Source organism: Garra rufa, chromosome 1 (assembly GCF_049309525.1).
Source record: "Garra rufa chromosome 1, GarRuf1.0, whole genome shotgun sequence".
In the NCBI taxonomy this organism is placed as follows: Eukaryota; Metazoa; Chordata; class Actinopteri; order Cypriniformes; family Cyprinidae; genus Garra; species Garra rufa.
Genome location: NC_133361.1, coordinates 47,117,161 through 47,134,186, shown reverse-complemented (window position 1 = coordinate 47,134,186; position 17,026 = coordinate 47,117,161). Strand labels below are relative to the sequence as shown.

General features: G+C 35.4%; 1 protein-coding gene across 2 annotated transcripts; it reads right to left on the bottom strand.

Moving 5' to 3' along the window:
• Nucleotides 1-2,200: 2,200 nt before the first annotated feature.
• Nucleotides 2,201-16,944, bottom strand: lat (linker for activation of T cells). Of its 2 annotated transcripts, none has more exons than XM_073841843.1 (13): nt 15,749-16,944; nt 12,087-12,191; nt 9,552-9,594; nt 9,418-9,452; nt 9,264-9,312; nt 9,129-9,181; nt 7,531-7,599; nt 7,352-7,394; nt 7,158-7,231; nt 7,005-7,049; nt 6,877-6,933; nt 2,679-2,760; nt 2,201-2,553 (listed from the first exon to the last, which is right to left on the bottom strand). In XM_073841843.1, exons 2-12 carry the CDS (start codon nt 12,187-12,189, stop codon nt 2,684-2,686), a joined length of 648 nt encoding a protein of 215 aa, XP_073697944.1. In that variant the 5' UTR covers nt 12,190-12,191; nt 15,749-16,944; the 3' UTR covers nt 2,201-2,553; nt 2,679-2,683. The 2 variants fall into 2 exon arrangements, with proteins under 2 accessions (XP_073697944.1, XP_073697952.1); XM_073841851.1 differs by having other exon boundaries at nt 7,567-7,599.
• Nucleotides 16,945-17,026: the final 82 nt, after the last annotated feature.

Genomic DNA, 17,026 nt, shown 5'->3' with positions numbered 1-17,026 from the left:
TATAAAGAACGTTCTCTGCAGGTTATTTTTTTGGTTTAATTTTATAACCTAAAAAGAACCTTCCCAGAATGTTCTGGGAACCAAAAATTGTTAGCTGGGTTATTGCTGACATTCACTAAATTTCTTGACCGTATTTAGAATTTCTGTTAGAGGTGGGAATCTTTTCATCTCATGATTCAATTCTTGGGGTCACAATTCAATTTAAAAAATTGACTATTTTGGCACACTGGACACCAAACGCACCAGTATTTTGATTTTTAAAAAAAAGTCTATAGTATGGGTAGTCCTAACTCAAAAAATCTGTGTTTCCTCTTAACTAACTTATAAATCCAAAATTACCGTTAGGAAGGTGCCTGAATCCGAATACCTTGTTCCGAAAGGAAATGACTTATACTACGGAACCCCTAAAGTATTATAATAAATAAATACGAGATGGGAGGAAAAATATATTTAAATGTTTTCTCTTGCAATTATATTGGGAGGCGCTATTAATAAGCGGGTCATTGACGTTGCTTTTGAATCAAGCGGCAACCTCCAGCTCTCTCTATTGAAACCAATAAGAAAATGACTTAAACTGCAATTAATCGACTGGTCGCTAGAGACTGCCAGCAGAAACTTTTTTTTAACTTTAGGGGAGGTGACGTGAGGTGACCCATACTTGGAATTTGTGCTCTGCATTTAACCCATCCAAGTGCACACACACCCGGAGCAGTGGGCAGCCATTGCTGCAGCGCCCGAACCAGTTGGGGGTTCGGTGCCTTGCTCAAGGGACTCACCTCAGTTGTGGTATTGTGGGTGGAGAGAGCACTGATAATTCACTCTCCCCACCTACAATCCCTGCTGGACCTGAGATTCGAACCTGCAGCCTTTAGGTTACAAGTCCGACTCTCTAACCATTAGGCCACGGCTGCCCCGGCTTTTTTTTTACAGCAAAAAAAAAAAGTGTTTATATTTTTGGTTTATATAGGTAGTTTTGCCCTTCATGTCAACTGTGAGGAGGTGAATCTTTTTATAACTCATCCGTTTAATTTATATTTAGCCTTAAAGGTCTGCTTAATTAAGGGCGTGGCCATTTGAGTGACAGGTGGATTGCCGCTGCTGTCATCACTGTTGTGCTAAGTGGCTTGGGGTGGGCGTGGTTTCAGCAACCAGCTCCACCCACGTCCCGCCTCTTTGCCCATTTTCGATTATCAGGGAGTGACGCGCGATTCCAAGATGACGACAACCAACTCCCGCCCACTATGAGCTTCAAAAACACTCTTCAGAAACCTACGGGTGACGTCACGGACACTACGTCCATATTTTTAAAGTTTGTTTTGAATGCGTGCTTGCTTTTTGCTTTCATTTTTGACAGAGACTGTTTATACTACATAGCGGCAGTTTTTACCACACATTTTACAAGATTAGATGTTTGTCAGTGGTGTCCAGGATCTGCAAATCAATCACCATCATCCTATTAGTCAGCTCTCCTTACTTTATGTGGTAAGTGAACTTTTATGTTCTGTAATGTAACAGGCTACTGCCAGGGGCGTAGCAACCGGGCACTTTTAGAAAAAGGTGATTCTGTCCCCTGCACTTTTTTGACCTAGCGCCAATATTACCGCCCATGTTCTCTGATTTGTTACTTAGATTTGAGTGAACTAACACTTAGCCGATCACAGCGCGAATCTCTTGGGCATCCTCAAATTGCCATTTTGGTGCTGTAAAATGCCCATTGTTCTTCTATTTAGAATTTATTATACTGTATGAACATCACCTTTGGGATGTTTATATATGAAATATTTATAATTCGATATATAATCTAAATTAAATACAAGTATAACTATTCATACATATAAATATATTTTTTAATCTATACATGTATGTGTGTGTATTTATATATACATAATATATACACACAGTAAACACACATTTAGTATGTAAACATAAACTTTTATTTTGGATGCGATGAATCGTGATTAATCGTTTGACAGCCCTAATTAATGACTAATACAATATTTTTCTAAACACTTGCCTTTGCTGAATATGTCATGATATGTTTGTTTTTCCTCCTGTTGGTTTTATTATTGTTATTATTATATTACTAGAAAAGTTTTAATTATTTTTTTTCTTTTGCTAATCGATGCGAATCTCTAAAAGATGAAGTGAATCGATTTTTCCCCCACCCTTAATTTCTATTCGTATATAGCACCATACACCATTTGAATTAGTAAAACTTTTATTTGCCCATTTACAAAGCAATAGGCCTAGCTATCATGTTTATGAATTTGTATGACAAAAAGCTATATATTACATGGCAAAGTCAAAAGAGGTTGTGCTCATATAGTCAGAAGTAAAAGCCTGGATGCATTACACTGTAAGCAGCAAATGTTAATAATAAAAAAACAACTAATAAAAACATTCTCAGGTATTGTCAGCAAATCTGTCATAAGAACTGAAAGAGGAAGTTCTCCGAGGTGACGCTGGTTCGATGCTTTCTTGATGATGCAGCACTTCATTCAAAGCATGGGTAAATCTGGAAACTCCTCTGGCAGTCAGGATGATTCAGAAAGTCTGATAAATGCCAAATTATACAGAAAAAAAAGTTTAGAAATATTTCGTCTTCTCTTCCATTCAATGAACAATCCGAAATGTATCAAGGTACTGACATATAGTAAAATTAGAGAACTACATAATACCTTGATTATTGTAAATTAGGGTCTGTGTTGACGTAATCACAGCTGTCCCGTTCATCACTGCTTTGACTTCCACGGGACAGACCTGTTGAGGGGGAGGAACATAAAAAAATAAACACCATTCTCTTTCATTGATACAGTGAGGGAAAAACTGTTTGATCCCCTGCTCATCATCAAGAAATGATTAGTCTATCATTTCAATGGTAGGTTTATATGAACAGTGAGAAACAGAATAACAACAAAAAGTAACAAAACAAAAGTTATACATTGATTTGACATTGAGTGAAATAAGTGTTTGATCCTCTATCGTTCAGCAAGATTTCTGGCTCTGAGGTGTCTTTTATACAGGTAACGGGGCTGAGATTAGGAGCACTCTCTTAAAGGGAGTGCTCCTAATCTCATTTTGTTACTAGTATAAAAGACACCTGTCCACAGAAGCAATCAATCAATCAGATTGCAAACTCTCCACCATGGCCAAGACCAAAGAGCCGTCCAATGATATCAGGGACAAGATTGTAGACCTACACCAGGCTGGAATGGGCTACAAGACCATCGCCAAGCAGCTTGGTGAGAAGGGGACAGCAGTTGGTGCGATTATTCGCAAATGGAAGAAACAAAATAACTGTCAATTTCCCTCGGTCTGGGGCTCCATGCAAAATCTGACCTCGTGGAGTTTCAATGATCATGAGAACGGTGAGGAATCAGCCCAGAACTTCACGGGAGGATCTTGTCAATGAACTCAAGATAGCTGGGAATTGGTAACACACTACACCATGAAGGAATCCTGCAGTGCCTGCAAGGTCCCCTTGCTCAAGAAAGCACATGTACTGGCCCATCTGAAGTTTGCCAACGAACATCTGAATGATTCAGAGGAGAACTGGGTGAAAGTGTTGTGGTCAGATGAGATCAAAAATCCAGCTCTTCGGCATCAAGTCAAATCACAGTGTTTGGAGGAATGCTGCCTATGACCCAAAGACTATAGAATACCCAAGACTTGTCACTCTATAGTTTTGAATGGGGAAAAATGCAACGCTCATTATGGCCGCGAAGCCCCGCCTTCTTAGTGAAAGAGCCAATCGTTGAACAGTAAAGTCAGCGCGTCCAGAGCCATATAGAAAGAGGTTTACGACACTTCCATAGGCTTCCATAGGAACTGAGGAATGCGGAAATAAAGCGTGTCATGGAGCGGCCAATAGTTCCAAACAACCAATAGCTCCTCGATAGAAGCCCATTCATTTCAGCGCTTCTCAAGCACAGTCGCCGGTAAATTGAAGAAATTACTGCATTTCTTTACATTTTAACGCATCAGTTGACCTCTCGAAAAACTGGCCAATAGTGGTATTTTATGAAGCGTGTTATCGTTAAAAAATAAACAGATAAACTGTAAATACAGTTAGATAACGTGAGAAACACCGTAATAGCGACCATAACCAGATACTAGTTGTCATATTTTTACGATTTTAGTCTTTCTGCAATCTTTCTCTCCCTGTAGGAGGTTGAATGAGTTTCAGTAAAGACTGCATTCAAGAAACACGATAAAAATGTATGCTGAATGCAATTCGTTACCTTGTGTTTTTTAAACACTATTTTCATCTTTTCTATTGTGTTAAATGCCATTTTGCTTGCCTTTTATAATATTCACTTATGTTGTATATTTGAATATCATAAAATAACACGAGTAAATTACTTTTTTTAATTTAACATTAAATCGAAAAAAAGAGCGTTTGATCATGTCCAAATACACATGCAGATGTATTTAACCTTAAATATCACACTAACTGTAATATAAATACTGTATTAGAAAAAGTTATCTTTTTAATGGTCAGGATCATTATTGCACATATTATTTAGTACAAAAAACTCCTCAAAATATTTACTAAATAGAACTGAACTATATATTACAATTATTTAATTGAATAAAAGTTACACTACGGTACTTAAGTCACATTTGACTGCCAAAGAGTATGAGAACATAGTAATTATGTCTCTTTATCACTGCCCAGAATAAAATGCGATTGTAAAGCGTATTCAGAGTAGTTATCAATGCACATTATGTGTTAATAATTAGTCGAAATTGCTGCAAATATAGTAAAACTGCTGTCTATCCTACTTAAACCCATTCAAACACATTGACAGCGCGGAGTTGTTTTATTGAGAGCTCCATGAACCACGTGACCGCGCGGCGGCGAGATCAAAGCGTGTCGCAACTCAGTTGCTGCGTCCGAAATCGCATACTGCTTCAGTAGGTACTACATTTAAATTCAAACGTACTTCATGACCGTTAAAACAGTACGTTCTATATAGTATGAATATGGGTAGTATGAATGGAATTCGGACGTACTACAACCGCCGCGTCTCCACTTTCCGCCATTTTTCGAATAACGACTCCTCTCCTGGAGCCTGAAGTGAATTCGGACATACTACTCGCCTCACATACTGTTTTTCGCGTTCTATATAGTACCGCATCAAATGGACAATGGACGGGGTCTTGTACCATCAAATCTTGGGTGAGAACCTCCTTCTCTCAGCCAGGGCATTGAAGATTGGTCGTGGCTGGGTCTTCCAGTATGACAGTGACCCAAAACACACAGCCAATGCAACAAAGGAGTGGCTCAAGAAGAAGCACATGAAGTTCCTGGAGTGGCCTAGCCAGTCTCCAGACCTTAAACCCATAGAAAATCTGTGGAGAGAGCTGACGGTTCATCAGTTTTGAAACCTTAATGACTTGGAGAGGATCTGCAAAGAGGAGTGGGATAAAATCCCTCCTGAGTTGTGTGCAAACCTGTTGGCTAACTACAAGAAACGTCTGACCTCTGTGATTGCCAACAAGGATTTTTCTATGTCATGTTTTGTGAAGGGGTTAAATATTTCACTTAATATTTCACTCATTAAAATGCAAATCAATTTATAACTTTTTTGAATGGATTTTTCAGCATATTTTTTCTTATTCTCTCTCTCACTGTTCAAATAAACCTTCAAATAACTTTGAAATTATAGACTGATCATTTCTTTGTCAGTGTTCAAATGTACAAAATCAGTAGGGGATCAAATAATTTTTCTCTATAACTACATCTTACATTAAAGCAGGAGGCCCATTTTTTAATCTGACTTCACCTTTTTTTTTAATGAAAATTAAATTAAAATGTAAAAAATGTAATACTTTTTATGCAATTATTGATTGATAAATTATAAATCATACACTGTAAAAAATGACTGTGAATTTAATGGTAAAAAACTGTAAAAATGATACGGTAAAAACCTGTGAAATGGTTAACGGTAAGTTCCCCTTCTAAACTGTGTTGGACATTGCATGTAATTTTACGGTAGTATACCATTTTTTTGAAGTGAAAAAGAACGTAAAATGTACAGTGAATAACCGTAAATTGAATTCCCAGAATTCCCTGTGTTTAATTTTTTTAATTGAATGTTTTTTTGTTGAAATTACTTTTTCTTCTTAGATTTTTCTTGGCAGTTCTGTACATTAGGGTTGTATGTTACATCTAATGTTGTTAAATTAATGTTTTTTTGCATTATTTCAGTTTTATGTGTGTTACCATGATGGTGTTTACTGTTGGTGTGAATGACACGGTGCACCTTCTATATAAATATATTATTATTTAAAACCTTCTTGTGATGGGCTTTGGTTCATCATGTGATGTTGTCATCACCACCTGCTTTTGGAGGATATCAGTGTATTACAAAGGTACAAAACAGATTTCAGTACTTCAAAATGTTGGTACATATCAGTTAGAAAATTCAGAAACTACGGTATTTACCTGTACATTTAAGTGAAAACCATGTAGAATATCAGTAATAAACCATAATTATAGGATAAGAAATTACCATTTTTTTTACTGCTTTTTACTGTTTTTTTCCCTGACAGTATTTTTCAGTTTTTTAACAGACATTTTCTGGCGTCCCTGCTGCCAGAAAATTACCGTTTTTTTACGTTTCTTTTTTTTTAAATTTTTTTTATTTTTTTTACAGTGTAGTACATTTAATGATTTTAATATTTTTGTAATACCAACTAAATTAAATTCACATAAACAGAGATATTTTTGACTCAATATTTTTCAAAACATCATTTTATCATTTTTAGTTTGTTTAGAGAGGAGAGAAAGGCAAAGGAAGGGAAAAAGTTTAATGAAATTAATGATAGTTAATGAAAGAAATATATGCTATTAATAAAAAAAACACTTACTATAGTTTTCTTTTTTGTGGCTTGGAGAATTTTCTAAATTTTCATAATCAGGAATGTCTGTAAAAACACAGGATTAAGTTGGGATATGCATTGCTATGTGGTCATTATTTATTTTCAGCATGAAGTACCTGGGTCTGATTCATCCATCTCTTGTACATTTATGTATTGTTCTCCTACAAAGTTAGCATCAACATTGTCAGAGGATTTTATGACTTGGGCATTTTATGACCAATATATTTATGAATAAATAAAAAAAACATTGTTTATCTTTCATCTACTACCTGAGCTCAGTGATGAAGCTCTGCTGGGTGCCTGACTGTGAGGCTGTGGTATCGGAGAATCTGGAAGAACGGTTCTAGAGAAAAGAAAGATTTGTTATCTTTTTTTAAATGGGTAATGATTCAGCTTTAAGCTGACAAATAGTCTAGTTTAGAACAATTTGTGGAGATTCAGGATCAGGCAGGCGCGCTCTTACATGTATTCACTTGGATGTTGAACATCTTGCCCGTTGTCACTCTCTAGAGAAGAGTCACATAATCAGTCTGTCATGCACACACGTTTACTCACAAAGAGCTTACATTTAACCCATGTTTAGTTAAGAATTTGCAAGTGATTTATAATTAAGGTACAAAAGTAAATCATTTAATTTCTGACCATGATCATTGACATGAATGTTGATTTCCTCCTCACCCTTTTGGTTCACATAGCTGGCTTGACTTCCAGCTAGAGAGACAAAACCAGAAATGTGTGCTTTAAAGGTGCACTGTGTAATATTTAAGGTGATCTCTAGACAAAGGTGCAATATAATATAAATAACTATGTTTTCAGGGGTGTATAAAGACCTTACTTAATGAACCATTATGTTTTTATTAACTTAGAATTATCAGTTTATATCTACACACACCGCGGGTCCCCTCAAATGGAAGACGCTGTTGTTTCTACAGTAGCCCTAAACGGACAAACTGCTCTACAGAAGATTTTTAACGAAAACTGGTGCAGTCTGTCAGTCAAATAATGGCAGTCAATGGTTACCAAGTCTTTAGAGGAAAGAAAAACACACACAGACAAATCCAAATTACACCCTGTGGCTCGTGACTTACATAGCACCTTTTATACCTAAAGTGTAGCTCAAAGTGATTCACAGGTCACAATAAAAAAAAATAGTTACAAAATAAAAATAAAAACAATGAAATACATTAAAATAAAATAAAAAGAAATAAGCAAATCAGTTACCTTTAAAATATATAAAGTGCCTTGCAAAAGTATTCATACCTCTTCATTTTATTCACATTTTGTTTTGTTGCAGCATTATTTTGAACTGCTTTAAATGAGTTTTTCCCCATATCAATTTACACAGATTTGCTAATTTTACAAATATATTAAAAATAAAACACTGAAATAAGTACACTACATTGCATAAGTATTCATACCCTTATCTCAGTACATAGTTGAAGCACCTTTACAGCCTCAAGTCTTTTTGGGTATGATGTGACAAGCTTTGCACATCTGCATTTGGCGATTATCTGCCATTCTTTGCCTCACCTTTTCACCTCTCAAGCTCTGTCAGCTTGGATGGGGGCTGGCAGACATTTTCTAGAGTCCTAGTTGTTCCAATCGTCTTCCGTTATGGATAATGCTTCTGTGAACCTTCTATGCAGCAGATTTGTTTCTGAACTCTTCTCTAGATCATTGCCTTAACGCAAATCTGTCACTGAGCTCTACAGGCAGTTATCTTGACCTCAGGACTTGGTTTTTGCTCTGATATGCATTTTCAGCTGTTAGACCTTTTCTGAGAGGTGTGTGCCTTTCTCAATCATACTCATTCAAATGAGTTTGCCACAGTTTAACTCCACTCGAAGTGTAGTAACATCTAGAAGCAATATAAATGCTCCTGAGCTAAATTTCGAGTGTCCCAGAAAAGGGTATGAATACTTATGCAACGGGATCAGTTTTTTATTTCTAATAAATTTGCAAAGTTGTTACAAACCTGTTTTGTGCTTTGTCATTATGGTGTATGAGATGTAGATTGATGTGGGAAAAAAAAGTAATTTAAAGCAATTTCACATAATGCTGCAACAAAACGTGAAAAAAAGTAAGGGTATGAATACTTTTGCAAGGCACTGTATTCAAAAGCTTGTGTTGTACAGGTTTGAATTGTAATAATGGAGAAATAACCACTGACAGAATTTTTTTTTCCATTGCAATTGAGAATTGATATTATTACATTTCCACAATGACTGTATGTTACTCACTTTCTGAGGGAGGACAGGAGGGCACCTTATGGATGGATGGTGAATTGGGTAAACTGGGAAAAGAGTGATAATTAACACACTAAAGCACAACACAGTCCATGTGTACTGTATATCTGTGTTTGTGTGTAAACTCACTTGGGTTGTGAGTAAGGTCCAATTCTGATATGGTCCGTATGGGGCGCATCTGAATAATAAGAGATGAGACAAGCAATATTTATGTCTATGAACTATGCAGGTTAAACAATTTGTGAGTTTTATTGTGTGTTAGCAGAGAGGAACATTTATTTACATGTCGACACGGGATGCCGAAGCCCAAAACCTGATCTGTATGAAGAGAGACAATGTTGAGCCGTCACGCGTATAAAACAAACACCAATTATAGAGTGTAAATGCGCATTAAAATTATGAAGGCTGATTTCTTACGCTGAGTGGTATTCTGAGTCGCTGGGTCTCTGGGGGATGGATGCTGTAAAATAATTTAAAATATTGCCAATAAACAAACTAAATCCCATAAAACAAATTATTTTTCTGGCCAAAACATATGCTAAATATATGCTGTAAACATTACAGTTTCAAGTTTATTTGGTTTCAACTTTTATACACCAAAATATATTTCGAAATGTATTTCCGAAGCAAGAAAATACATTTAAATTATTACAGTATAGCCCATCAATCAAAACTAGATCAACTAGACAAAATATATTGATTTATACTTGAATAAATTATCAATTAAATACTTTTAAAATGTGCCTTTTTATTTATTTTAAAATATATTTTCAAAAATATCCAAAAATATAGCCTATCCACCTTTTCATTTAACACAGAAGTAAGCCTGTGAGTGAGACTTAACACCATGCAGTAAACTGTTTGCATTACAAACCAGTGTGCTCATAATCAATATAATACATTAAAATAATATGGTAAGACACCAGTTTGCAATAGCAAGCATCAAAAAGAGCTATTTTGTACAGCTAAAAATAGCTGGATGCAGATGAGACTGGAAGCCAAACCCATAACATTTACAAATGTCCGTGCCTATGGCAAGCCGTTTTATCCTAAAATATACTATGTTTTACTCGTCGTAATTGCATTTTTTACTAGTAACAATTCAATTAGAGAGCTCTATAATTCAATTCCTACTAGTACCAATGCCAATTAGAAAGCTCTCTAAATCAATTTGTACTAGTAACAATTCCAAATACAGAGCTCTACAAATGAATTTTCACTAGTCATGTGTCTCGATTGACTTCCATTCATTTTTAATTACAGAGCTCTACAATTTAATTTTTACTAGTAAAAACTCACATTAAAGATATCTTTAATTGCAGAGCTCCGTAATTGAATTAAAGAGATTTCTAATTCAGTTCTTACTAGTAACAACTGGATTAGAGAGCTCTCTAATTGTAATTTTTACTAGTAATAATTTAATTGTAGAGCTCTCTAATTAAAAATGAATGGAAGTCAATGGAGACATATGACTAGTAAAAAATCATTTGTAGAGCTCTCTAATTATAATTGTTACTAGTAAGAACTGAATTATAGAGCTCCCTAATTGAATTCTTACTAGTAAAAATGCAATTATGACTAGTAATGCATAGTATATTTTAGGATAAAATGGCTTGCCATACGCGCCCACTCTAATGGTAAGAAAAAGGAGAGGTACTTGAGAAAAAGGTGAATATAGCATTTATATATTAGATTATATATACTATTTACATAGTGACCCTGGACCACGAAACCAGTCACAACTTATACATCACCTGAAAGCTGAATAAACTGATGTATGGTTTGTTAGCAAAGCATTTTGCTAATCAAAAATTACGTTTTCATATATTTATGGTAGGAAATGTACAAAATAACTGAATGGAACATGATTTTTACTTAATATCCTAATAATTTTTGGCATTTTTTTTATCACTTTGACCCATACAATGTATTTTTGGCTACTGCTACAATTATAGCTACCTGTGCTACTTAAGGTTTTGTGGTCCAAGCTCCATGGTCACATATTTTGAAACGTATTTTAACAAATAGATTTTTGGCCATTATTTTTATATTTCAAAATATATACTGCTCAAAAAAATAAAGGGAACACTTGGAGTTAAGTTGTGTTGTTTAAGTGTTCCCTTGATTTTTTTTGAGCAGTATATTTCTATAATAGATTTTTTTGCCGTGGGGTTTGTCAGGATCCTTTACAATGGATTGTAATTATTAAGTACGTTTACATGCACTTTATAAGTTTGATTGGCTTTTACGAAGTCGGGCTAACAGATCTAGATAACGTATCAATATTTCGAGAATGCGTCTTTCCTGAGGTGCGCAGAAAAAATGCCATCTTTACTTAACTGGCCTCGGAGTACTGCGCATGCTCCGTAAAAGACGCGGGCGAATCAAGACGCTCATTCATTCCTTGAAATATTATGCAGTGCGTCATGTTTGCGTGGACAGAAAGATGGTGATTGTAGCTCGATTATAAATGTGCGTGTAAATGTACTAATTACACTCTACTACCCGCCTCATTTTCCCTTAGAGTGGGCGCGGCCATTTGTAAATTTAATGTGTCTGGCTTCTGGTGTTATAGCGTGCAGCTATTTTTTAGCAAAACAGCTTGTTTGTTGCTTGTTGTTGCAAACTGGTGTGTCTTACAGAGTCGCAAAGTTTTACCGTTTACTGCAATTTGTTATTCTTCTCGTAATTTCCCTATAGCGTATAATGAAGCGAAGTCTCGCACATTCACAAAAAAACCCGTGTTACTTCCACGTTAAAAAAAAATTAGGTGGATACTAATACTCATCACTATCATGCAACTCTTTCTCAGAATTATTGTTATAGTTGTGCTTTATGTACAGTGAGTTTTTACGTTTATTTGAATTAAAATATACCACAAAGAGTTTTTGACATAAAACTTTGATGAGACAAAAACAATTTTTATCACGGATAAGAGTTAATAGGTCTTACTTGGTTGTTTATACCCCCAGCAGTATGTACAAAGGCTGGCTACAATGATGATTGACAGGAGGAAAGCCCCGCCTACCACAGACAGCAGTGCAGTGGAGTCCATAACTGAGAAGACAAGGCCAGAACATCGATTTATGACAGTATTAGGCCACAGCGGAGAGAGCAACATCATTCTTCTGAATCTGTGGTTTTAGGTTAGTGTGACTAAACCAGGGATTGCTCATTTTGTATAAATGATGAAACTGCATAAGAAAAGTCAGGTGAACTCATTTCGTTTGTTTTTTTTATGAAGCTGACCTGTTTTAGCCATACAAAGGAAACAACAGTACTGAGCTGCTCTTGATTTTAAAGGTAAAAATAAGTACCGGTCTCTCACAGTCTTTAAGAAGCACAGATCTTTCATCCACACTCTTAAAAATAAAGGTTCTTTACTAGCATTGATGGTTCCACGAAGAACCTTGAACACCTTTCAAATACAGAAAAGGTTCTTTATAGTTTCAAAATGGTTCTTTTAAGAACTGTTCACTGAAAGGTTCTTTCAGGAACCAAAAATGGTTCTTCTATGGCATCACTGCAAAAACACCCCTTTAGAGGCTTTATTTTTAAGAGTGCATAAGCTCTTTACATTAATCATGATTATTTATTCCTTGTAACTATGCACTGTTCTTAAAACCGAAGAGCTGCTCTGATCTCCCCCACAGACATTTAGATCGCTTAACTAGCTTGCAGCTTTCCGGTTACTTTGTATCGTTGTCTTGCAGAACTTGGTGTTGATGACTAGAATGTGTAATCATCATTTAAAATCCTATTCTTAATCAGTACCATCTTGTTTTCCAGTAAAAACATCTAACATTTATAAAACAGGACACATTAAACCGAGAAGCCAGAGAAGTGACGCATAAGGACTTGTTTTTAGAGAATACATATGTAACCCTGGACCAGCAAACCCGTTATAAGGGTCGATTTTTTGAAAATGAGATTTATTATATCTGAAAGCTGAAAAACACTTGCCCCCGGTTTCACAGACAAGGCTTAAGCCTAGTCCTAGACTAAAACGTAAGTCTGAGCTGTTTTAACTGAAACAAAATTGCACTGATTGATCTTAAAATATATCAGTGCCTTTGTTTTGTCTCAAGATGCACACCAGTAATGTTTTTTTCCAAGCATGTTTATAAAACTGACTTAAATGTCCTAATTGAACTATGGCCTAATCCTGGCTTAGTCTAAGCCCTGTCTGTGAAACCGGGCCATTATGTATGGTTTGTTAGGACAGAAAAATATTTGGCCAGGATACAACTATTTGAAAATCTGCAATCTGAGGGTGCAAAAAAATCTAAATATTCAGAAAATCGCCTTTAAAGTTGTCCACATTAAGTTCTTAGCAATGCATATTACTAATCAAAAATTAAGTTTACAGTAAGAAATTTACTAAATATCTTAATGGAACATGATCTTTACTTAATATCCTAATGATTTTTGGCATAAAAAAAAAAACATACAATGTATTTTTGGCAATTGCAACAAATATACCCTTGTTTTGTGGTCCAGGGTCACATATATTGAATATTAAAGGTGTTTCTTCAGCTATAACTCAAAATCTATACACAGCCTCTGTTTCAGAAAATGAACTCTCTGACTAGTTTAATTGGTCTCATAATAATATCAAATACTTTATACTAAATTCTCAGTTTTTGATAGTGCTTTGTGGTGGAAATTACATTTTAAACATTTTACAATAAAATAATGGACTCCAGTGCTAAGGATAAGTTCTTAGCGTGCATTTTGTGCATCCTAAATGCGCACAATAAAATATAGTCACACTTTGCAAAATTAAGCAAAATTTTAAGCTCAACTGGAAATAACACATAATTAAAATATTTGAATAACATTAGTTACTTTGATTTCTCTTTATTCACACATCACATGTCAAATTATATAAAAACATTCTTTTTTATAGTATTATAGTTTTACATATGTAATCCTCAAATTTAATGATGTATTTTCAAATTTTAATGCCTAAAGTTTGGGTTTAGACAAGGGTAAAAAAAAAAATGTAATCTATACACAAAAGTATTTGAAAAGCAGCAAATATGAGAGTATGATTACTAAAAACTTTTCAAGAGCGTTTTAATGTGACAAAATAAAACATAAATGTGACCCTGGACCACAAAACCAGTCTTAAGTCGCTGGGGTATATTTGTAGCAATAGCCAAAAATACATTGCATGGGTCAAAATGATTGATTTTTCTTTTATGCCAAAAATCATTAGGAAATTATGTAAAAATCATGTTCCATGAAGATTTTTTGTAAAATGCCTACTGTTAATATATCAAAGTAATTTTTGATTAGTTATATGCATTGTTAAGAACTTAATTTGGACAACTTTAAAGGTGATTTTCTCAGTATTTATTTAAATTTATTCATATAAATTTAACCTTATGACTGGTTTTGTGGTCCAGGGTCACAAATAACAAATTTAATGCAACAAAAAGCAAAAAAAAAAGTTGTGTTTTATCAGAAATTTGGGGCATCAACGCACAGAAGTTGGAGAAACACCCTTAAGGGTATTTCATCAGATTTGTAGCAAGTTTTTGTTTTATTCAAGTATAAACATCACAGTATATTTATTATCAATTTCTTTCCTAATAGTCATTTTCGCAATGCATTATTCACTTGCTTTAGATAAACACTGCCTGCTATATTAACACTATTATGTATAAAACTCAAAGATAAAACAAAACTCATGATTACCTCAGCATGGATCACTGTGTGCATTTTAACAGATACAATAATCTCTTAGTGGTCAGCGCTTCTCAAATGAAACATTTGCCAGGTTTAACTAGGCAAATTCTCAATCTGCGAAATTTCACTCAGCATCACCTGCCTTGCAAGTTTTTACACACCACTATATATGCTAGCGTGTGGCTGTCTGTGGTTGCATTCAGTGCCAGGAAACGGATTTCCTGTATTTTGCAGTTAGATGAGAAAAAAAACGACACATTATGAGAGGTTTGGGCCTCTCCTAATCCCAGATCTGTCAGGTTATAGAGAACTACAACCCAGAACCACCCCCAAAAAACAGGGCAAATGGCAGCCTCACCTACATTTTCTTAATCTTAAGTACAAGTAAAGTTTCCTTGCGCAGCTAACTGAAAAATCAAATCTTTTCAGTATTACAGTACACTTTATCTTGCACTTTTATTATACATTCAAGAAAACAAAACTCATTTACATGCAATGATCTCACGTAATACCACAAGATACTTTAGTCAGAATTCAAGGCATGAGACGAAAAAAAAATCAGTGTGAGTGTTAATGTTAATGTAAATGGCCGGACGCCGGACAGTACATGTGATAATCAGGTTTCATTTGTGGTTAAAGACCTCTTGACCCTCTGATCTTTATCAAACTACAGCCATATCATGTGTTTCGAAACATTTGCTAATGTCATTACATTTCGGCAATTTGAAACCTTTTGTCAACCAAGTTGACATGATATTTGCAAGGTCATCTCCACTTATTGAAAGCGACAGATCATTTACTGTGGGATTTCTTTATAGTTTGTAGAATTTAAAAGGGTGATTTGGAAAAAAACACAGAAAAGCACAAAAAGTTGTCAAGTTCTACTTGAAGAAAAAATGAAAGTAAAGTAAAAAGCTTACCAGTATCAGTAGCAGCAATCAAGTCAATCAAGACAGCACACGTTCTGCTCAGCAGAAACCTGCAACCAAACTGTCGACCAGTTGACACACACACACACACACACACACACGCTTCAGACTGTACAAATCACACCTAACTCACAGCTCACACTGAAGGTGCCACCATTTTTATTCTTCGTCCCTCAAGGCTCACTCCTTGTTCCTCAAATTCTTCCCTTTATTTCACCTCCTTACCCTAGCTTAAGCAATCCCAATAGTCAGTTGCCTAATACGCTCATGTCTGCTAAAGTGAAGTCCTTAAGTTATATTATTTCATACGAGCCGCTGAGGTGTGTCCTGATCTACAGGGCCTTTGCCGCAAAGAACTTTACTTGTAGGTTTCTGTCCTCGCTGCACTTGCTCTCTGCCTCCTCATAGGCTCATAGAAAACGTCGTTCAGTCACTTGCACCAGTCAGCATCTTTTTTTCCTCTCCTCATCTATGTAACTGGCTGCTCTCTTGCTCTTTTCACCTCCCTCCTCGTCTCATCTCTTATATCTGAAGGTTTGGTTTCTTGCTTGGTTTTCTGTCGCCATGCAGATTTGTTAATTTTCCTAGTTTTATCATTCCTCGGATGTTAGACTTAGAAGATAAAGTCATTAAGGCATGATTTTCTGTAAAACCGGTGTTAAATTGACATAAGGGTGAGAGTTAGGCCACGTTAGTAGATCATACTTTTGAGGTGTCACATTGCAAGATTAAATGTCAAATGTTATTTTTTTTTAAACAAAGATTAACAATTAGTTATAATTTATTCTTTATAATGTTCCTCACTGAAGTGTCACAGAACACAGGTGTTTCCCTGCGGTTTCATAAGAAATTAATGGGAAGGGGTTGAAAAATGTATGTTAAAAACATTGCATGATTCAAAGTGTAAGCGTTAACTCGTCGCTTCGTTTTGGCGGACAATGAGTCATAATTTCTCAGTCTTGCCTCCCACTCTTGTGGCATTTTGCGGTGTTCTTGTAACCTACACAAACACTAATTACAGGAATGGCATATTGGTTCATTGTATTCTCACAAGAACAACATCGTCCACCGAATGTTCCACTGCAAAGACAATGCATGTTTCGGTTCAGACGCTTCAGTTTTCATAATTCATTCACGAGACTAATTTTTCACAGCGAATTTACCAAACAAGCTTGCATCTCTATATCCCACCTACAAACAGGAAACCACAGCAACTGAAAAACCTTATGATCATCGTTCTTGCCACTTGCAGAGAGAGAACGCAAACAC